Source organism: Seriola lalandi, unplaced genomic scaffold (assembly GCF_002814215.2).
Source record: "Seriola lalandi dorsalis isolate HSWRI2012SDOR001 ecotype SW California unplaced genomic scaffold, Sedor1 jcf7180002054641, whole genome shotgun sequence".
NCBI classification, from domain to species: Eukaryota; Metazoa; Chordata; class Actinopteri; order Carangiformes; family Carangidae; genus Seriola; species Seriola lalandi.
The window spans coordinates 177,414-200,730 of NW_019525194.1; the positions used below are offsets into that span (position 1 = coordinate 177,414).

The 23,317-nt window shown below is 40.7% G+C and overlaps 1 protein-coding gene across 2 annotated transcripts; it reads right to left on the minus strand.

Annotated features, from left to right (window-relative positions):
• Positions 1-8,256: 8,256 nt before the first annotated feature.
• Positions 8,257-23,164, minus strand: adm2a (adrenomedullin 2a). Of its 2 annotated transcripts, XM_087177733.1 has the most exons (4): positions 23,017-23,164; positions 22,396-22,681; positions 14,310-14,390; positions 8,257-12,200 (listed from the first exon to the last, which is right to left on the minus strand). In XM_087177733.1, the coding sequence occupies exons 2-4, from the start codon at positions 22,491-22,493 to the stop codon at positions 11,789-11,791; spliced, it is 591 nt and encodes a 196-aa protein (XP_087033859.1). In that variant the 5' UTR covers positions 22,494-22,681; positions 23,017-23,164; the 3' UTR covers positions 8,257-11,788. The 2 variants fall into 2 exon arrangements, with proteins under 2 accessions (XP_087033859.1, XP_023276185.1); XM_023420417.2 differs by lacking the exon at positions 14,310-14,390 and having other exon boundaries at positions 23,017-23,160.
• Positions 23,165-23,317: the final 153 nt, after the last annotated feature.

Consider the following 23,317-nt stretch of genomic DNA (forward strand, 5'->3'; position numbering starts at 1 on the left):
TCTCTGTCCGTATACATTCACAGCAAATTAAGAATGACAAGAGGAATCCCAGTGTGATCCTCTTAGTGCGTACTTTTCCACTACTTTTGATATTTGAATTCTTCAGCCTGGTGTTGTCTGTAGGTGCGTGAGGCTTTGCATGGATCAGTGTAATTGCACCGTGGATTATCAAGGACGCTAGCCTCTCTCTCTCTCTTCAAGTACCTGCCCTGTCTCCCCCGCTAGGTAGAGTAATGACACGTTCTTGCTCAAGCCAATGACTCACTGCCATATTCCTGTCTCAGCAAAAACCACCTCAAACCAGAAAGCGACACGACATGATTCCTGAAAGCAGAGTGAGGATTTAACTAGGCCAAAGGGCAAAAAGGCTCTTGATAGTTGATAAAATGGAACTAAATTGAGGAGTGTTCATTTTTGCTACTCTTGTTCCAAAACTGAAGCAGGAGAAAATATTAACATTACCATGACGTGTTTCACTGAATCATTGCAGCGACTTTTTGACAAACGATAGACTGAAAAATGTAAGAGTGGACAATTAACTTATGGAGGAAGGGGAAGCAGCTAGTCTGGATTACTCCAAAATTAAAATTAAAATCCACCTCTAAAACTTTATCAATTAACATGTTTTACCTTGTTTGTTTAATTTGTACTTATAAGTGCATTCCCTAAACAGCAAACTATTCCTTTAAACAGTACAAACACGTAACTTATTGCCATATTTTTATTTCACACTGATAATCATGGAATGAAATTAGCTTCATCTCTTACTCTGCCTAAAGGCTGTGTCTCCCACATTACAAGAAAACTGAACTGCAAGAATAAAATAATCCATTGTTACAGGAGCTATTTGTAAGTTTTGCTATTGCTATATAGCCAACATTAGCATTAACAGCTGTTTACTTACCAGTCTTGAAAAGAGCTTTAGCCATAATATGTCCTCTGAGAAGAGCTACATCTTCAGGGCAGCCTGAATGCTACACTGACTCGGTATCGGAAAGTGACAACCAGGCCAGGGGCTAGCTGGTTAGCGTGCTAACCTAAGTCGAAGAAAAGAAGTGATAGAAATAGAAGCAAATAAAACAGGTTGCTTTCCACCTCTGGAGACAGTTCTTGGTGAGTAAAGGAATGAAGTTTGATGCTGAACTCACAACTTTTCAACGACTGTTAAGTAAACAGCTGTTAATGCTAACATTGGCTATGTGGCAATAGCAAAACCTACAAATAGCTAATTTAGTGTACATTGCTATGTAGCTGTTGACGTATGATTGTCTGACCAAAATTCTGCTCTATAGCTGATTGTTTCGTTCAGTCAATCTATACATTTCTTTATGAAATGCAAATTAATTCTTATAAAACTCAGTCTTTATGTACAAGGGCCTTAACAAGGACACTGATTCTTTTATAATGCCATTTTTTTATGCTGTGCACCTCAAATGAAATTCCACGCACCTCCATGATGTCTCAGAGATCAAGATCTCAACCCTAGGAAAATAAAAGTAAAACTCTCTGCACCACTAGATTCCATTATAGGTAAGTGAGAGAATATGTTTTTTGTAATTTAGGTGAACCAACCCTTAAAAGGGTATTCTGTCTCCTCTGGCTGTATCCCACAATGAGATTAAAAATTAGCTACTGGCAAAGTAATATTTGGGTCATTTTGCAGATCTCATGGTATTTCAGCAGATAAATGTTGTAGTGTAGACACAGCGAAGTCACATGCTGCTACAATTGAGTTCGAGTGCAGAAAAAACACTGTCTTACAATCAAACGACAAGAGCGTTGGTCTGATTTGGCTCCAATATTCATACATGCAGATAGATTTCTACATCCACAGTAGCAGGAAATAGATCAGAATGCAATGCAGCCACAAGACGTGATGGCTTTTGATTGAGGGTGTGACACATTTACCTTTTTGTTACTGGAGAAATTGCTTCAATATCATTTATAACCTTTCTCTTTTCAATTCAGCATCGGGTTTATCATAATTATTTTAGGGGATTGTAAGAATCCACACAAGGAGGGTTGACAGAAAGTAGACCAGGACGTCCTGGTACAGATGTTCATCATAATGACAACTTAAGAATACCTGAGGCTGGAATTTTCTTTGAAAATGTTCATTACATTAGAAGTCGTATAACTCTAGCAGCTACAGTAGAAACACTGCTTTATAACTACCGTATGTATCACACAGCCATATGTCTGTGCTGGTAAAGAGACGTTGAGCCCCAACTGCTCACTTACTGTAAATCAGTGTAGCCCACATAAATTACACACTAGAAGCTAAAAAGAAGCAGGACAACCCAAAAGCCTTGAAACAAATCTCTAGTTCTTCACTTATCTTTGTGTTACATCCCAAACCTTTGTCAGCTGACAGATACGCACACTGTTCTGTGTATCTACGATTGAGCAGGTCAGTGATCTTCAGTACTGTATTGAACCATAGCTCACTGACAAGCTACAGTCGTGTCCCTTTGGATCATTCAGTCATAGTCAAAACACCTAGATGTGTATTCACCCTCTTATCCAGGCTGAGCTGCTGATATGTAACAGCTACAGCGTCTCTCAGCAGCAACTGTAGCGGTTGCAGCTGTTGCAGAGGTCACACATTGTTTTTCATGCGCCGCTGAATTCACGATTCTCCTCAACAGGAGTTATTGTTTCAGTTTTTTTGAAGATACAACAAATGGTATTTTCTGAACAGTCTCAAGTCATTAGGAGCTAACTTCATTAATTCTATGCATTAAGGTCATTTCACTCATCATGAGTGATGAAATCAGCTGTGGCTCTGGAAGACCTTTATCAGGTCTTAGAAAATGATCTTGAATTAAGCTTGAGACTTCAGATATTTTGTAGACAACCTGCATTAAGGGCTGATTTCTTTCAGATCTTTCAGAACTAGTTCATAAGACGACCACGACCTGTCCGACCACGTCAGAAAAACCAAAAGTTGTTTCAAACAGCCACACAGTGATGACATTGTGACGGCCCCAGGGCCTCTCCCACGGCTTGTGTGTGTTGTGTTGTTGCTGCGTTGAGTTGTGTGTCCTGTGTTTTCATGTTGCAGGTTCCTGGATATTGATTTTCTGTTCAGTTAATTTAGTACTACTGCCTTATTTGTTCAAATTTTGTTTTTTGGTTATCTCAATTAAGTAAAAGCTAATTACTGTTAAATAAAATTCCCTTGTTTTGGTTACGTCCATGCATGTCTTCTTTGGTTTGCTGTGGTCTCAGAGCTGGGCCATTACATCATGGAGAGGAGGGAGGTGGGATATTGTTTGAAAAACGGGGATATTGAAACATTTTCAGACAGTTTCTCCTGGAAGACATTCATAATGTTGCAGTAAGTTGTTCACATGAAAGGTGCAGTGATCACTAGTAGCGCTATGGAGCGATGTCTGTACCTGTGTTACATTTATGTATCGATTTTGCAAATATTTTAAGAGGGAAAAACCTCATTTGTTAGACCTCAAGGATACATTTGGTACAAAAAGAAATAAATGTATACAGAGCTTTTAATTCTCTTCAAAAGAGTTCAGTGCACCTTCTTCCAACACAGAAGGTCTAATGAGAAAATTAATAATATTTGGAATCATCATTTTTGAAGCTTGATATTTAGGAAATAAATGTGAGCATATCTCAGCCTCTGCTGCATCAATTCTGACCTTTTCCTTGCAAGTACCCAACTTTAAGAGAGTGTTCACTAAATTGCTGAGTACACTGAAGAATTTAGAATTCAGAAAGAATGTTTTAAAGGAGTCTGGCTTTGGCTTTTAGTCTATTTTAAGTGTAACTGTGTAACATTGAAATCTGTTACAGGACTGTAGTAGCCTAAATTTTAAAAGCAGAGGAATTTACACGCTTAGCTTTCTCAACAAACTTCTTCCAGACTTTCTCAGTTGTCAACTTCCACATTGCATCCATGAGCAACAGCTGCTCTTGATTTCTGTACCTTCAGCGTGATGGTGGAGCTCAGTGCATGAGCAAACAAAATAATCTGCTTCCTCACTGCTTCACTGTCTCTCTCAATATGAACATAATCTGCATTATCAGACTTGCATACGTGTACATTTGAGCCTTACAGGTGTTTCTGTCCAAAGTATGTGTCTGGGCTTGTGTTGGAGATAGTGTAAGTGTAACACTTACATAAAGGTTGAGTCATGTTGTGTGTTGGAATGTAAATGTTTTGACAGTGTGGATCCAGAGGCCTCTGCGGACAGGTGTACGATGTGAGGACTGTGTCTGCTCTCTGTGTGTTTACCACATTCACATGGATGGACTGTGGCGAGTCTGTATTACTTTGCCAGCATCTGGTGTAGTTATCCTCTTGCTTTCCATTAATAGAAAATGACCACATGAAGATGATTAGCCTTTACAGAAAGGAGAGAATGTACACAGTAGGTCTGCAATGACCCAATTGCACATTTATAAAAACTGTCATTTCCAGCAGCAGCAGTGGTTTTCAGCTACTTGCCCAACACCGCAACACATGTTTGGCAATGAGCATCATAGCAGCTAAAGACCCAAATATTTTTAGGAATCGGTCAGGGCCAAACCAGAGCAAAGAAGAGAATAAAAAATCAACTAGGTCTGTCATATCCCTTGATAATGGAGCGTGCTACAAATGACAGCCTTTTCCGCCCTTTGGATTACACATGTTTCACCTCCAGAAACAATCCACAGACAGTGGAGCCACGATGGAGAGCTGCTCCTCAACACCACCATATGACAAATCATCCAAACAATACCAAGACATAATCCACACAGTAGTGTACTACTTTTCTCCTGGAATTTATTAAAAATGATCAATAACTATCAATATAAAGTGATATGAACATATTTATAGTGATAGAATTCTCCACCAAAGTCCTCAAATTGATAAAGTTATCAAATGAACAAAAACAGGACTCTCCGTCAGTGCTAATGCTAACGCTCCATCTTTGCTGAATGTGTAAACAGGTGTGTAAACGATGTGTAAACCATTTGCATGGCAACAAGCTGTTAACGCAACATTAATATATCACCACCTCATAAAACTGTCATGATGAACATTAGCATTAACGCGTAGTCGTGTTTCTGTCTATCTGACAAATTTAAGTCCAATATTCACTTTCCTTTCAGATCCATTTTACTTACCTGAGCAAAGTGTTTCTGTGGTGGGATCAGACAGTGTTGTCCAGCTCTGCTCTGATTGGTTCAGCCTGAGGGCAGATTGACCCTCAGTCATGTAGATCACAATCACCTGTGTGATGAATGTGTTTGTGTCTATATTAAGCCTCCTCTGCTTTGTGATGGTGAATTGAGAGAGCGTGATGAAGATCCCTGCAGATGGAGACGTTGACATCGATTAATCAGTTGACTGAGACAAAAGACGTGTTGAAAATAATCATGTGACCCTACATGTACACTATGCTTTTCTGTTTGTTAAAAATGATACAGCATATTCCTTTCTTTTATATTAGCTTCACAACCATTATAGCACATGAGTGCAGCACATTTTACTGCTCTAACTTGCAGTGCAGTAAAATGTTCTGCCATCACCTGATATGTTTAAATGTTGGTATTTTTCCATTTCTTCCATTAGGCAACAGGAACCAGATCTGGTCTCATGCGAGTTTCCACAAGGTTAGAAATCACTGCAATAAGTTATTTATCTCCAGTCACTTGACCTGCTTCAGTTCGTGGTTCTCAGTTTGTACAGTGTGCTTTTGAATTCTCTGCTTTTTGTTAACACTTGGATGATGTTAGATATTTTTCTGGTCTAGAAAATAACATGAATTCTTCAGTCTCTTATTCTTATGTGCACATGACTCCACAACTGTGACAGCAATCTGAAAGCCTGATATGTGACACAGTTTCTGCCGGCTGACATACATCAGCTGCACGCAGGACGATATGACATAACCAAGGGCTGGTGGACGGTCAGGTATTTGTTATTTACATAGTGATAAAACATGGGAGCAGAGTGATAACACAAAGGCAAAGGGAACCAAACACATACACAAACACAGACAAGGAATGTGTATTTGTAATTTGTGTAGATAAGTTTGAAAAACCCTAGAACGGCCTTTTAAAACCACCTAGAGGGTGAAAGAGGCAACATTTCCCTTCAGGTAAAACCCTCTGCCCCCTCAGGTTTGGATACTCAACTCAGATCCAAAATCTCACAGAAACCAATTCCTGCAAGGTTGGATGGTGGGTCCAAGTGAGCTGGGCTTGGGGCATGGTTGAAGGTGTTGACTTCTTAGTTGTGACATCACAAAGTATCAGGGAGTCCCGACAGCTGGTTTTAAGGCTCAGTTTGTGAATACAGGCTGTGTGCATTTCTCTGTGGACTGGGTCATATATGAATGGTAAATTTTGTCATAATTGAAGTCTTGAGTTATGGCTAAAAAGTGTTTTGTTAGGTCACTGTGACTTTGACCTTTGACCACCAGTCAGTTCGTCCTTGAGTCCAGGTGAACGTTTGTATCAAATTGTGAGGTCACTGTGACCTTAAACCTTTGACCTTAGACCTTTAGCCATCAAAATCGAATCAGTACATCCTTGAGTCCAAGTGAATATTTGTGCCACGAGAATGGGGCGGATGTAAGTTGGGTCACTAAATGATTGTATTGGTTCATCTTTAAAGTTTAGCCTTTTCTACAAGGCTTCAATCCATAGATACTGAGCCAAGATATTCTAGTATTTAGCTCCAACCACTCAGGTTTAATGTATTTATAAACCTCATGATGCAAAGTCAAACCCAGAGGACTTTATTTTACATAAAGCCAGGATCCCCAAGTTTCTAAAGCACTATGTCAAGCTAAATGTGAGCTATATATAAATGAATGACAAATTCAAGGAAAAACCTGAATAAATACAGTAAGTGGTGAAATATAACAAATACGATGCCTCCTCCACATGGCCCTACTGAATAGTTAAGTATGAGTAATGAGTATTAAAATGATGTGAGAGAAAACTGTTCATCCCTCCAGAAGAGTTCAAGAGAATCAGGTAATCAATGATAAGGTTCACCGAAGCTGCTCTGGAGTCTTTTTCTTTCTATCATCTGTCTCCTGTCTGCAGCTAAAGTGAAGTCCTGGAACAAGCAGATCCGGGATGTGAGGATGAACTCAAACAGCCTGGAAAAAGTGGGTTAGCTGCTGTAATGCTGAAGTGACTTAAGGAAAATGAGTTCAAGGGAAATGAGCGGAACATTTGGGTTCAAATGGTCAACTCAACCCTCTGCTTGTTAATAATTTGCTTGTGATGTCGGTCGTGAAGTGAGCAAATGGAAAAATGTGAAATATATGAATTCTGAAATTCTCCTGTTATCCCCCTTTGTCCTTTCTCTCTCTTCTGTCCAATGGCTTGTCTCCTGCCACACCCCCTGACACTCATTAACTCTGCTCAGTCATACGACCTTCACTGCTAGCTGCTGTCACATCATACCCTGATCTTATGTCTCGCCATGTTTGATTGACATTGTCCCTTGTCCTCCATTGGAGAGTTTTGTCGTGTAATGATTGACTTCTTTTCTTTTCTATTGGGTCACAATAGTTTGGTCAAGGACATAGTAACATGGAGAAGGGTGGACAGAGTGTTTTAAAGCTCCATACAGTATAAAGGCAGATGTCCATGTGTTATTTGATTATAAAGCAGGTCTAGGTTCTATATTAATACTGTGAAAGTATCAAAGCGCTCAGTCCACAGAGAAATGCACACAGCCTGTATTCAGAAACTGAGCCTTAAAACCAGCTGTCAGGACTTTTGGAACTTTGTGATGTCACAACAAAACAGTCACCGCTCTCAGCCATGCCACAAGCCCCGCCCACCTGGACCCATCATCCAACCTTGCAGGATTTGGTTTGACTGTTTTTCTGAATCTTTACCTGAAATCTGATATATATATATATATATATAAATATATATATATACAGAGAGGCTCACAGCCTCCTCTCTTCTGATTGGCTCACCAACCTGTTGTTACTAAAGCTCCAGAGAGAAGCCTGAGAGAGGAGATGTAAAACTACATTGAGATGGTTTTTGGTTCTTAAAACCACAAATATATCTTCTTATGGATCAACACTTCAAATAAAACACAGGAGAAGAGGAAAATATGGAGTGTTAAAAAAAATACTGCATTAATTATTAATTATATCTTGATTTTTTTTATTATTATTAAATTATTCTATCATGTATGTCTTTGTTTCCTTTACCAATGCAAACACACGAACACACACATACTCTTAAATCATACTCTATACTCCATCACACTACAGTATAATTCTTTATTTACAGAGTGAAGGACATTGTCAAACAGTAACATTTTAACTACAGTTAAGACTTCCTGTCCTACCATAAGGTCACGTTTAAGGAGCAGTGGAAAAGATGAGATAAATAGTCTTTGGTGACATACAGATATTAACTTACAAAGATCATTTAAATACACAAGTTTCTTTAAATAGTTTGGCTGAATACACACACACACACACACACACACACACACACAGTAACATATATTTAAGTATACTTATATATACCTATATAAGTATAAATCACAGTCATCCTGATGCCACATGTAGTGCACTGACATCTTCAAACACATTCAATCTCAGATGCAACATTTACAAGAGGAACCTCGTTCAACGTTCACAAGTTCATTACAATGAGTGAAATTCAAGCCGTGAGAGACTATCGATACACATGCTTGCATTAAAGTGCTTTCCTGTGACCCTAAAGCGATCAGGTGACTTTCAAAAGGAAAAAAGCAAAAGCAAACCTACTGAGATCTTCCTACATTGTACAAAACTGACATTTTCAACAGGCTAACTCTGCACTAATTCCTACTGTTATGTGTTTCTACGGGGGAGGTATTAGCGGTCGTGCACAGTTTGCTTACACAACTCAACAAGACGCAATGCCTGACGTCATAAAAACATACTACGCAAAAAGAAAAAGCCTGGGAGCACAATGGTCCCGAGTACAGATCAAACACAGGAGATAAAACGTCCTGATAAGGTGCATATTTCAGCTCAAACACATACGCACGCACACAAGATGTGTGAAAAGGTACATTTTGAAAAAGAAGAGAGATCCACCAGGGTTTTGCAGCGTTTAAAAAGCCTTTTAATGATTCGTCACGAGACATTGATTAGCTCCATTACAGCTGAGAGAATGGCATGTTTCACCTCAGCATGCCTTTGAACAGATTAGATTTAGGGCTAAAGGAACCAATGATTATTACCCTGTGACCTCCAGGCTCCAATGATTACAGATGAGAGAGGAAAAGAGAGGCAAGATGGGCCGAGAGACTAAATATATGAAGAAGCTGTTGACGAGGAAGAATAAGATAGGACACCCCGAAATAAGATGTAAAAGAGCACATTAATGTATGATGTCAAGTATTGCCAGGTATTTGGTGAGTTTAAGCTAATGCTCTTATGATTACACAACATTTACGTTTGTGAATTATGTGCAGAATAACAAAAACTAAAGTACCTCTATGACTGAATAATTAATAATCTAAATGACTGCACATAAATCAGAAAGTCTGGCCTGTATTCCTACAAAGAAACACTAAACAACTCAACATCAGGCTACAATATAGAAGTCTCAGAAGTATGTAAATAATATGTAACATAAACATGTTTTCTCACTAACAATATGGGTTTTAGTAGTTTTGGTTGCATTTTTTTTTTTTTTTGGAAAGTTTAAGGCCTGTCAAATTCTAGCCTGCACTGTGAGGAGAGCCTGACCTCAGTTATTCTCAGTCCATCATCTGCCCACCATTTCAAAGACGGACATAAATAGAGAAAAAGGAAATGTCTGGGCATGTATTTTGGATGGTGCTACGCTATTTTGTGTGCACACATTTGAAATTGGGCTCTCTGACACCTAACATTTTGGTCACTGTGGTCTCTCATTAGAAACCCGCATTGTAACAGTGGAGCTTGAAGCCGCTGCCTCGTGAACTGCTTTAAACCCATTTAACATACAATGTGCTTCCAATAAAATTTGATATATTGTATTGTGCACGGTGTTGTCAGGTATTTCCATTAAGAAATGTAAGGAACAGTTGACTTTTTCAAATATATTCTCATTAAAAATCATCATAATCCACCATATACAAAGACAAGTGTGTTCTTTTAGAAGATTGGAGGACTTATTGGTGGATTTGCCCGTTTTAGAGCCTCATTATGACCTCCACTTTTAGTTTTTGCCAATTTATAGTAAATGACGCCCCAAAACATCTCATTGTCTTACAACCTCAAACTGAACACCTGGTCATAAAAGGAAAAACAATACTAGATGCACTTGAGAGTATTAATCTATTCCCAGAGTCCACGTTTCTTAATTGGTCGCTTGCTATGAAGCATCATCTCACTGTACTTTTATTAAAAAATGTTTTTTGTTTTTGGCACAGAACCATTTAAAGGGTCAGTTCACCCAAGTTACCAAGAGAAAAATGTTTTCTAATGTACCTATGCAAAGTTAGTTTGGGTTTTATTTGGCCGAATGTGTGAATGAGATTTCTACCTCCACCCAAACACAATGGAGGTGAACTGTAATTCAGCAGTGACATTTGTCGCCAGGAAAATCCCCAAAATACTTCCAAAATAAGAGAGTAGTGTTGTTGATTTGAGTATTTTAGGTGAACTGACCCTTCAAGGCTGCATGTGTGCAAATGTGCGGAAGCCATCCGCCTTAATATTTATGTATTAGTGTTGAGTGTGACCATGGGAGGCTCAGGGCCCCCCCTCCCCTGCTGTGGCGGTACATATGACTGAAGTGATTAAGCCAGGTTTATTAAACTGCTGTCAACCAAAGGTCCTGACTTGCAGGGGGAACTTATGAATCACGTGAAAGGGCTAATATTTCAGACTCAGCCTCTGGCAGGGAAAATGCCAGCAGATCACAGAGTGCTGATCCATGGTTCCAAGGTTTACTTTGCCGCCTACTGTGTCAGCCAAGCAGCCGCTATAATGCAACACAGACACTGTTCCTTTGGGTGTTCAGATTCCTCCCAAAGCACTAGATTCTGAACTTTCTTTTTCAGTGTGGAGTTCATGTGGTTAAGTCCTGAATGCTCTTAAACTCGGGTATAACCCAAGAGCTGTGGCTGGTTTCAAATGTAAACTGTGGTCTCGAAACACAAAGTCCCGCTGAGTGATGAATTCCCAGCTCGGCTGAAAGCTTGTGGATTCCAGGGATGTCAGTGTTCATACTGAAATATGCAGTTGTGAAATGACAAAAAAATGACAAAAAGGTTGGGCACAAAAAAAGAGGTAAAAGGGTTCATTGGGTCATTTAAGAGGTCTTTGGGAATACATTGGTTTTGACAAGGCTCCAGCTCAGAGAGCAAGTTGAAATCCACATTAAGGGCTTAAGTGTTTGATCAATGAGCCACAGGATAACCACCACTGGGGAGGTCAGTTGGCAGACAGGACCAGGCCACTGGATGGTGTTGAAGACAAGCCCTCATTCTTACATTAACAGGATTAAGACGTCAAACCTTCAGGAGGGAGAATCGAAACGACTTCAATGTCTTTCAAATGTTCTCGGGATGGTGGGAGAACTGAAATCAGGGGTTTCAAAAAGTTAGGATCTTGAATTTGAATCTTTAAATCCATCAATCAGCACAAAAAGTAGCAAGGCGTGACGCTCAGTAATAATTGTCATTTTGAGATGGATAAACAAAAGTTATGGACTACATCAAACTTTAATGCAAAGACTACCAGTAATACATTAAGAGATAAATAAATGGAGATATACATAGACTGGTTGTGGGTGTTTGGACGTGTCTAACTCATCCGTAACTATGGGGGCTTCTGGGGTTAATGGGGGACGAGTCCTCTCTACCACTTTGACCAATGAGCTGATAGAGCCGGTGGCTGAGGTTCTGCACTTGGCAGGTTCCCAAGACGCAACCCACTCTCATCAGCTGGGCGTGCTGAGGGTAGTGGTGGCCCCCTCGCGAACCTGAGTGGGCATGGCGACGAACTCTCAGAGCCCTCTTCTTCATCTGCAAAGCTTCAGTGAGCCATGCCAGACTTGGAGAGGCTGTTCTCACTCCTGAGGCCGGTGGAAGTCTGAGGAAAGCCGGCAGCCATTTTGGAGATTGTCTGGAGGCTGAAGAGGGGATGGCAAGATTCGGCTGGCTTCCTGACACCAAGGAGTTGTCCTCTCTCTGGTTGATGAGCCTGCTGAGGAGGTCCAACCTGAGGAGGAAATACATATCAGGTGAAAAACTGTCCTGATTCTCATTCATTCATTGGGATTCAAACCACGTCAAAAAATATATATGTGATCACTGAAATTAGCTGTTCAGGTTGCAACAGAGAAGTGAGGTAATGGAAGAGAATGTCACAACAACTTCAAAATACCATCAGAACAATGCTACGAGTCGACCGCCATACTAGCTATTCTGTGAGGCTGTGCACTGAGACACTGTTTTCAGCTAATTGCTAACGTCAGCACGCTAACATTCTCACAATGACAGTGTTAACTCTGATGTTTAGCAAGTAATGTTTACCACATTGACCATATTAGTTTAGCATGTTAACAAGTGCTAACAAGTACTAAACAGGAAGTTCAGCTGAGGCTGATGGAGATGTCGTGTTTTGCAGGTATTCAGTCATAAACCGAGGTTAATCTAATTACTATAGCCGCGAGCATGAAAATAAAACTTAACTATGGGTTGTAATAAACTGCTTGTACAGACTTAATGAACAGAGACGTTATAAGAGAGAGAGAAAAACCACATAAAAAATCCTGAATAGGAAAGTCTGTAATGCCAAAGATGGTGGTTGTATGACACAAATCCCACCCCTCCGTAAAATAAGCCAGTCATCTGCTTTATATCAGCCAAACGGGAAACATATCAAGCCAATCGTGTTGTTGTGTCATAGTATTAGTATAATCTGTGGGGGAAAAGTATTTTAATCCTTATTTCAGGACAAAGTCACCACATTTGTCAAACGGTTTTTATCAGATTTCCCAAGATGGCTGCCAAGTGGTGAGACTTGCCTATATGGACTTTGGATATGAATTCGTGTTTCATATTTTATGACAATTCATCCAATAATTATCAAGACTTTTCACATCAAAACCACGAATGTCAATCCCATGGTGAGCAGGCTTCATCCTCAGGGAATCATGAACATCTGTACAAACTGTAATGGCGATCCTTCCAATAGCTGTGATATTTTAGTTTGGACCACAGTGGACGATAAATTGTCTAAATTATTGTTGCACCTATGGATAGAACAGGGGTAGAAAATGTTCCTGCCAGTGTTGTTACTATAACAACTAACGTTGTAAGGGCACTGGTAATTATGCAGAAATCCGATTAGCTACAAAGCAGCTTTCATAAACAAATCATTTCTTGCCTGTTGTCTGAACACAGAGTGGCTCCCTGCACAGTTACCTACTCATATGAACACTGCTCATCTCTTAATGCACAACATAAAAGTTAATGGTTTTTCACATGTTGCCTAACACATGTTCTCTGACACTGCCTCATATATTACATTATACAATCTAATCCCGCACCTCACTGCATTTTAATGGCCGGCTGAGATTCAGCAACAGTAGCTATGGGATCATATGGGCACAGTGGTGTTGATGTGCTCCACAGGAGAACATTCAAATCTCACCAGTGGGGTTCAGTAGATTAGTTCTAATGGAAATCAGTTTATTTCAAGGTTCTTTAATCCTTGTTCTGCCTTGTTTCAATTAAGTCAAACTGTAGACATCTCTTACCCATGACCTTTTAAAGAGTCAGTTCATCCAATTTTCTCACTAACTCATAGTAGTAACTAACCAATAAGTCCTCCAACCTTCATCACCATGGTTATTATAACAACAGTTGGCTTGGTTAGGGTTAAGAAAAGATCGTGATTTCAGTAACAATAAGTACTTCCTAAACATTAGACAATCTTTGTTGTCATGGTTACAATATAAACTACTTCTTTCGCATGGGAATCGAACACCGCTTTTCTGTGTCATATTCATCCATCCACCACACCTTCCTCCCGACATGGCCTTTGTCTCTCTGTACTACGTCACCGCACTTTTCCCTTTGCTACTGCCGTAATTACAACAACGACTAGGTGTCGCCTAGCAACAAAACCTAACTATGGGTCATAATAAGCTGCTGCACAGATGACCTATGGGACAGTCTCTAACTAGCCATGCAGCTTGTCTGGGGCTTCTGTGTCCAGGTTCTAAGATTTTGATCTTTGATCTTTGATCTTTGATTTTGATCTCTGTGTTGCTGAAAGCAATGAAAAATGACCCTTCTATTGTTCAAGCAACAAAGCACTGACCCTGTTTTGTTTTCAGTAGAGTGTAGTTCCAGTAAAAACTGTGAGGTCTGTAGATTGTTGAGAGCAGCCAGGATATTGTTTCTGGAAGGAGAAGATGCGTATGAATTGTTCAAATGTGGCATTTCGGTGCTTTGAGTAAAAGACAGAATTCAATTTATCAGAAATCTCAAAGACTAGATCCAGATCTATGACTTATATGAAGATAACTATAGTTAAGTGAGAAAACATGTTTGTTTAAACAGACCCTTTCTGAAAACTGGGCTTCTGAGACTCCACATCAGACTAAATGAACTGTTAAGATGAACATGTTCTGCAGTGCGGTGGACCAGCGGGTACAGTCCGTTTAGCAAACACAGCGGCAAATGACTCGCCATCTGTTCATTGTTTGACAAAGACAGTCGCTTCTAACAACGTGACCCTGCAGCTCCTCACTGAACTGTCACTGCTGTGTTTGTACAGCACATTGTGACTGGAGTCCCTGAGTGTTAACCCGTCACCGCCGCTGAGAGAAGTAAACAGAAAAGTGCTGTTGCCACTGGCAGCCGGTGGATAAATAGGATGAAAATGTTAAATGTTAACAATAGCTTCTGCTTGTGCAGAGAGGTTTAAATACAGCATGAGGGCAAATATATCTACCGTATTTGTTTTGAGTTCGTCTGAGTCAAGGGAAAAATTCTTTCACAGTAGCAGGTTTGGCACTGTTTCCCATGTTCTTGGAGGCAGAAGCCACAGCTGATCTAATTATAAAAAGTGTGTTCCACTTGTAAAATGCTGACTTATGTTATTTCACCATGAACACTAAACCGTTACTCTGACTGAGAGGTTGAGATGTGAGACATCGCAGCAGACAGCTTCTCTTACCGTCTATGCTGCGGTGGGTCTGGGATTCCTCTCTATGTAAAGCTTTTTGCTTTATTCAGCCAGTTTCATCTGCACACTCACTGCTAGCAGGTTTGGTAGCCTGCAGAAGACCTGCTGTCCAACAGTGGCAGTGGCTGAATAAATAGTTGTGCAACGCCAGGCCACAGACAGAGGCGAGCACTATTTCCAGGACAGACCTCGGTGTGCTGTGGTGCCACATCACCAAGTTACACCCACCTGGTCTGCAGAGTGAAAGTTATATTTGGCTGCTCAGGAAAGCTCCTCACATGGGTCACAAGGCAGCAGTGGTGGCCCTGCACCAAATTGCCTTATTTATATTCCATATGTTTATTTTTCACTTTTTTAAAACTGCTTTAAAGCTCCATATTTCCCTCTTCTCCTGTGTTTTATTTGAAGTTTTGATCCATAAGAAGATATTTTTGTGGTTATAAGAACCAAAAACCATCTCAATATAGTTTTACATCACCCCTCTCAGGCTTCTCTCTAGAGCTCTAGTAACAGCAGGTCGGTGAGCCAATCAGGAGAGAGGAGGCTCTAAGCCTCTCTTCTGATTGGCTGACTGTTTTCTGAGTGATAGAATAAAAATGTAACAGATTTCAGGTAAACACTCAGAGAAACCAAATCCTGCAAGGTTGGATGGTGGGTTTAGGTGGGCGGGGCTTGAGGCACAGCTGAGAGCGTGCCTTTGTTGACATCACAAAGTTCCAGAAGTCCTGATGGCTGGTTTCAAGGCTCGTTTCTGAATACAGGCTGTGTGCATTTCTCTGTGGACTGAGCGCTTTGATACTTTCACAGTATTAATGTAGAATTTAGACCTGCTTTATAATCCAACAACGCATGGATATCTACCTTTATACTATATGGGACCTTTAAAGGTGGGTGAGCCCAGTGTTTTTACCCCTCTATCATCCTGAATACTTGGTAAACTTGGTGCTCTTTAGCTAATTGTCTTATCTGAGCAACCCTCACATCTTAAGATCTCTGGATCTTAATCAGCTCCAATTGGCTAAGGAAGAACATCTGAACTCGCTGGCAGACAAGGACCACATGCCTGTGCTACGACAGCAATTACAAAGATGAACACTTCCTTGAAGAGTTAGGATAAAAAGGGGGCAGCTAATGTTTTCAAGAGACGAACAAATTTCGCTGTTATCTGCTTTATCCCACAACTCAATGATAATACAGAACTGGCAAATTGGCAGACGATCAAAGACATCCACGTTTCGATACCTTGCACGGTCTTGCAATAGCTTAAAGGCTTTAACCAAATATTCAATTTGACATAAGATGATTTCAAAAGATTTTACAGCTCAATAAAAAGCAAACGACAACCGTGTTGTGTTGCCTTGTTTGGTTTTTCTTCTGCGTTGCTGCTTTTAAGAGGTGGAATGAAGGTTGAACTCCTGTTTTGATGACACGCTTCAGCTGCCATACCCTAACCCTGCAGAGGGCAAGTCCTACCTCCCCCTCACCACAGTACCATGCTGCTGATATACTACCTGATTACCAAAGAGGCTGAAGCTTACCAGGGACAACCTTAATCAGCAGTAAATATAGCACAGTCATTTCATTTCATGTAATCTTCTACTAAGAAACAGTGGGGAGATTGTTGTTAGCAAAATACAGGAAAAAAATAAAGGATTGTGCTTTTTCACTGGAGTTAATTGTTCATGAGTATTTTTGCTTTCATAACCTCCTCAGCGAGCAAAGCTGGACACTGAGTCCAGCCAGTAAATTACATGGACAGACAGAATGCCACGTTAGAAACTATGTCTGCTCTTAAACCACATCACTGCGATGCGAGTAGACACAACACTTGCATCAAACAGCAGACAGGTTTTCCCTCCCCTCAAAGCTACATTTGTTTTCCATAAACCATCTACACTCCCAATATACACAGTAAGCTGCTCCTCTTATAGTTTACATGCACATTCATGCCTCCACAACGTTGCGGCTCTCTGCGTGGAGCGGAAACCTGCTCTTAAAAGATGTGGAGGGTGGAATTTAGGTCTTAGCCATTAATCCACAGTGGAATTCCCTGCCTGTTTGGTCGCAGCTTTCACCCTCCTCAGCTTCCAGCCTGGGTTTGATCAAATTGACCCCGACGGAGCCATACGACTGTTTACGCTGTAAATATATACCTGAACAGCCCAAGCCAGAAAGAAGACGTACGAGAAGAGGCCTCTCTTGAGATGATTTACAGCAGAGGCAGCACTGCCTTCCGTCATTCTACAAGCTCGAGTGTTTTTTTTTTTTAGAAGGTAGACGCGATGAAGAGAGGGTGATGTACTTGTTGTTCCTTGATAAGGTGTAAATATGTCAGAACAGAGATAGCAAATCAAGAGGACGGGCCCAAAGCCAACTGCATGTGCAGAGCGGCTCGTCAACAACGCAGGATGCCCTCCTGTGTGACACTAATTCAGTCTGTTTTTCAGGTAAATATTATGTTAAGAGTATCTACGCTGAACAGCTGAACCCCACGCTGTTCAAATCCAGATATACAAGAGTGAGTTAATGATTTACCAGATCGTTTGAGGAAAAACATGACTTTATTTGGCTAAAATTTTACACCCACAACATATACACACAGACTGATCTATCATGTCATCATTGTCGCCGTCCCCGGTCCAGACGGAACCAACTCGACCGCAAATCAGCTTCACATCTTCTCCAGTTTCCGAGCAAAGAGCTTCTTCCCATCTCTGGAATCTGTATTGTAAAGCCGCTTTGCTCCTAAAGCCATATTTAACTTGTTGTTTGGCCCTGGACCCCGGCTATTTTCCCTCACAAAAGAAAACCGCAGGACGTTATGTAAAATGACAATTTAGGGTATGTGTTGCGTGTGATCCGAGGAACATGCAATTTCTCCTTGTTTGGAAAGCAACCATCAGACATTGTTACGGCGTCTTTGTGTATGTCATGACCTTATCAGGACACATAGGGACAGCATGGACACAAACACAGAACAGGGAAGGAATGACAGACATCTGAGCTCAGACACACTCAGCGTCCAGTTGGAGAAGAAATCTTTCATGTTGTCAGCGTGTGATGTTAACAGAACAGGATGTGCTCTGTGGAGTTAAGGAAGACGGAGAATTTGCTGGCCTAATTAAAGCCGCAGGACGTTTATGTGAGGTGTGCAGAGAGAAATGTGAAAGTGAGAAAGAGGGAGTGTCGGCAGAGGCAAATCTCTCTCTGCGTTATCGGAGTGAAATACATGTATAGGCCAGGGTCAGCTACAGTGACACTTCTACTGCAGACATTCAATGAGTACTATTTATATTCTTTAAGAATACTCAAGAATCAGGCACGTGATTTGACGTAATGGTGTCCAGGTGGTTGCCGAGAAAAAAGTATTTGCCTACTGCCACAAAGACAAGGGCTCAATGCCCATTTGCGTTGTTTTTGACTTGGATGCCCGAAGAGCACTATTTTGTTTGCAGTGGGAAGCCAGTGAGGGATCATGTTGCTGCATTAGTGACTTCTACCGGTTGGTCCTGGTGCCTCCAAGAGTTGGTTGAGGGTAGGTATTAAGAGATGTTGACTGGTCACTATGTGCCAGACCTCAGGACTCGTTACTGGGGTACTCTATTTTCTCTTTAAATGGGACGCTACAATGTAATTGGCAATGTCAGTTTTGAATTGTAAAACTGGAGGTGTACTGCTTTTGTTTTCGAGAGAGACATGATCAGCTACTATGCAATGCAAAATGTGGTTAGCTAACCCAAACACAAATGCAACTAGCTAGCTAACCACTACGTCTAGAAGGTGATTGCAAATGATTAACGATAAATAATCCCAGAAAACCACAATTTGCAAGTTGCGAAATAAATCTATCAAGTGTAGAGATCAAGTCTAATGGATTAACTAAAACTAAAACCAGGCTGTTCTCATCAGAGTCAAGTCACTTAGTATGAGCACAACAGGCTGGTAACCAGAGAGAAGTGATGAAGTGAAGTGATAGTAAGTAACTGCAATGTATCCAGTTTTCCAACCAATCAGATACAAGTACACTTTGATCAACAAGGACAGAATAAAATACTTTTAAGTTATTTTTTGAATTTTGGGATAAAGCACCAATGACTAATGGAAAACGTATAAAATACACATGATTACAACAATATGAATGTCGGGTTCAAGATCTTCCTTACAAACCCCACTTTGCTGCTGCATCAGTTTCTCTCAGACTCAGAGAGGAACCACAGTGATGACCCACATGCTGTTAATGCCCCCACACTTTCAAACAGAGGGGATTGAAGGGGGATTACAGTGCTGGGCAGGTGTACCGGAGGAGGCCTGGGCAACACAAACAGAGTGGATAGTGGATACAGGAGCCTTGCTTCCTGTCGTTTTGGTTAGGTTTCAGCAGCAGGTGTTCGCCGTCTGAACACACATGGCTGGTCATACACACACACACACACACACACACACACATACAAGAGATGGACACATGCGTGCTCGCCCACCAGGAGGAAAATTCCACCCTGAGATCTTCTTCCACTGCATCATCAGTACTAGATGTTAAGTGCTTTCTTTAAAAGCCTTGCTTTTCATTCAACCCCTTCACTCCTGCCTTACTGTAGTGTCTCTGAATGTGGATCATATTCATGTATAGTGTGTTCATTATTAGTGTGTTATCAAGTTACTTATACAATTTCATACTTTTTGAAATAAAAGCACCAACAAGTGATGGCAGAGAATAAAGTGTTTGCCCACTTCCACAAAGCCCAGGGTTGGAGCACAACTGTGGGAAGCCGGTGAGGGATCATGATCTTGTTGTTGTTGTATTAGTGACTTCTACTTCTTACAAGGAAAGTCTAAGACAAGTACCACCGCAACATCAAGGCATTTCTGATTGTTTTTTTTTTTTTTAAATGTACTGACTTTTAAGGCTTTAAATGGCTCTGCCCCCAATTACATCTCAGATTTATTGACATGGTATGTGCTCAACCAAGAATTAAGATATGCGGAAGGAAGCCTGCTGGTCACCCCAAGGTTAAGGCTTGTGGCTCAGGGTGACTGGGCATTTGCTATTAGAGCCCCAACAGTCCAGAACTCTCCCAGCTGAAATCAGACGCTCTAACTCATGAACTTCTTTTAAATCTCTTCTTGAAACACATTTCAAGAAGTACTTAGTAACTTTGTTAAGAAAAGTGCTATATATAAAAGTTATTATTATTATTATCATTATCATTATCATCCCTGGGACCAATTTGAAATAGCGATTTGTGAGCACTACTTGCACACGGATCACAAATGGGTCAGTGTCCTGTTTCACACACGTGCAAACTGCAGATAAAATGCAGATTTGAGATTCTTCTTGCATTGGTCACAAGCATATGTTGTATGTTTTTTGTATGATCAGTTGAATATGTCAAAATTAGCACAAGAGGAAACATGTTGCTGGTTTGAATCCGACCAGGAACCTTTGCTGCATGTAATCCCCCAACTGTTTTTCCATATTCTTGTCATCTTCTGTAATGTACATTATCAAGTAAAGCCAAAAATGTCCAAAAACAGTCTCAAAAAGTTCAAATTTTCCAGCTTTTAATATCACTGCCGCCCCCTGACACCACCACTGCAGAACTCATGATCTCTCAGTTGGGTGTGATAATGCTTCATGGTTCTTGGCTTTGCTCAGTCATAACTTAAAGGTCAATACAGAACAAAGATGGATTGTATAAATGAGTGAGGGTAGACCTGCCTCTGTTCAGGGTCTCCATATCACATCACTGAGCCTCCGTCTGATTTACATCGGTGCTGACACTGAGCCAATAGCTGCGGATCCAACATCCACCAGAAGAGGGCATTCACACACTGACTCATCAACATTCCTCACTGCGCCTCAAACACTGCAACTCCACACATGTATTGCATCGCTGGCAGGTCTCCCTCACACATCAGACTGAGTAATTTATGCGTGTTGGACTATTAGGAATAACACTGGCTGCTGTGCTGTTGTCCAATGTCTTACTCAGGGCTTTGCTATGAAAAGCTCTTGTCACTTAAGGGGTGGAAAAGTACAGGTGCCACACAGAGCCTAACTATTTCCTTTACAATAGTCCACACTGGTATTTCTGGCCCGGGCTATTCATAGGGACAAACTGGTTTTCCAACCTTGGAAATAACATTTTTCCGTACAGAATCACAAGGCAATTAAATCAAACAAAACCTTTTATAAACAGTTACTCATGTGACAGAGTCGGAGGAAGAAGAAGAAGGAGCAGGGAAAAGAGAAACACAATCCCGAGAGAATAGAAAAAAATAGAAAAATAGATAGCAGATTAACTGCAACTCAGATGCCAAAAGCATTTATATATAGGGTGCATAGTAGATGTGCTTGTAAAATGCAGAATTTAAATTTTTAAATCTCTTATCTTCCATAGGAAATAAAACAGTAAGGTTGATTACAAACATATCAATGAAATAAAATACACATCTTGTAGGTTCTTCATAATGTTCTAAACAGTGATAATGGGACCTTTAAATATGAAATAACGAGGCCAAACACTGTCACTTACTCCACAGAAACAGAAGGCGTTTTACTGTATCATGGGAGAGCCTTTGACCTTGCAGCCTATATCATGGACTATCTGCCCGACACAACAACACGGCACAGTAACCCTGGTGTGATTTGTGACACAGGGTACAGGCTCTGATTCAGTAGCACAACACAAAGTCAATGCTGAAACTATCATAAAGTGAATAAGGATGAGCCTCTATTAAAAAAGAAAAAAGGTGAATGCTTTAATAATGCTAATGTCACACTTTTGTTCACTTGTAACTTCTGTGTAGCCTAATTAAACAATGCAAAACGCCATTGAAAAAATATAGAAATTTGGTGGAAATAACTCCACTTGAGGCTGTATACCACATGCTGGCATAAAGTAACAACATCATTGTAACGTCTGCAAGCTACTGACGTGTTCAATACATGATAATAATATCGAACGACCACATTATAGCCAATTATCTTGAAAAAATTGATATAAAATTGCGTATTAATCACAAGCAAAGTGGAACTTAAAGCTACAAGTAGCTGGACTGGCGCATCAATATTTAAACAAACTGTAATGCGGCTCCAGGTGCGTTTATTTTAAATGATCGGAGTAGCCAATCAGAGGAGAGGAGCGGGGTTTCATGTGTAATAAAGTAGCAGTCTAATAGTAGCCTAAAGGTCTCGGTGTTCAGCAGTGCGTCCTACCTGTTGCTGTCGGGGCGCTCCTCGACCGGTAGAGCCTGAAGCTGCTGGAGGGAAACCAGGCTGATGCAACACACAGTAAGCGGGAGAAGGCACCGCATCTCTGGTCCAACTTCAACTTTACACCCTCTCCGGAAAGGAGTGGGCGACCACACGGACTGGGTGAAGGTTAAATCCCGAGAGTGGGGAGGGAATTTTTTTTTTTTTTAACAATTTGTTTAAAAAGAGAGAATATGCCGCCAAAAAGGTTAAAGCTGGGTTCAGATATCCAAGAAAGTTTAAGTGAAACCTTTGGGGGAAAGCAGAAAATAAATGATCAATTAACCTGTTGTTCATAACCTACTATAACAGAAAACAGAGAGTGAGTGCATCTCATTATTATTAGCATAGTCCCATTTCATTCAGTTAGAGCTTTAAGATAAAGAGAGCCTTTTAAAACACAAAGTCTGCACTAAAAAGAAGTGAATCCTTCACCAAAAGTCCCATTAAACTCATGCACCAGATGAAAACTACATTACTATTACAATGTCCAACATTGCATCTTAAATCTATCATGCAAATTTGTAAACAGTTACACATAAGGTATAGAAACATGCTCATAATGTCAGTAAAGAAAAGTCTTACCCTTTTAGGATTTATGACTCTGACTGAGTTTAGCTTGTTGAGTTTTTTTTTTTTTTTTTCTTCCACGAATCTAAACGTGTTGGTCAAGATCAAGTTCTCCAGTGAGAAGCTGTGTGCCGGGTGACATTGTGGGTTTAAATAGTGAGTGGGCGGAGTTCAGTGCCGGTGGGCAATTTCACAGGCAAAGGTGCAGTAAAACCTTCTTGTCTCTCATGCTCGGGAATCTCCTGCTTTGATGTGGTGTGTGTGTGTGTGTGTGTGTGTGTGTGTGTGGGGTGTGTGTGCGTGTGTGTGTGTGTGT

What these genes read in the sequence shown, in the direction of transcription:
- adm2a (XM_087177733.1), bottom strand. Translation starts at nt 22,493, where the DNA reads ATGCGGTGCCTTCTCCCGCTTACTGTGTGTTGCATCAGCCTGGTTTCC. An exon ending in GAGCGCCCCGACAGCAACAG is followed by an intron (nt 14,391 to 22,395) that starts GTAGGACGCACT and finishes TTCTCCTTCCAG; the next exon opens with AAACAATATCCTGGCTGCTC. An exon ending in TCTACTGAAAACAAAACAGG is followed by an intron (nt 12,201 to 14,309) that starts GTCAGTGCTTTG and finishes TTTCCTCCTCAG; the next exon opens with GTTGGACCTCCTCAGCAGGC.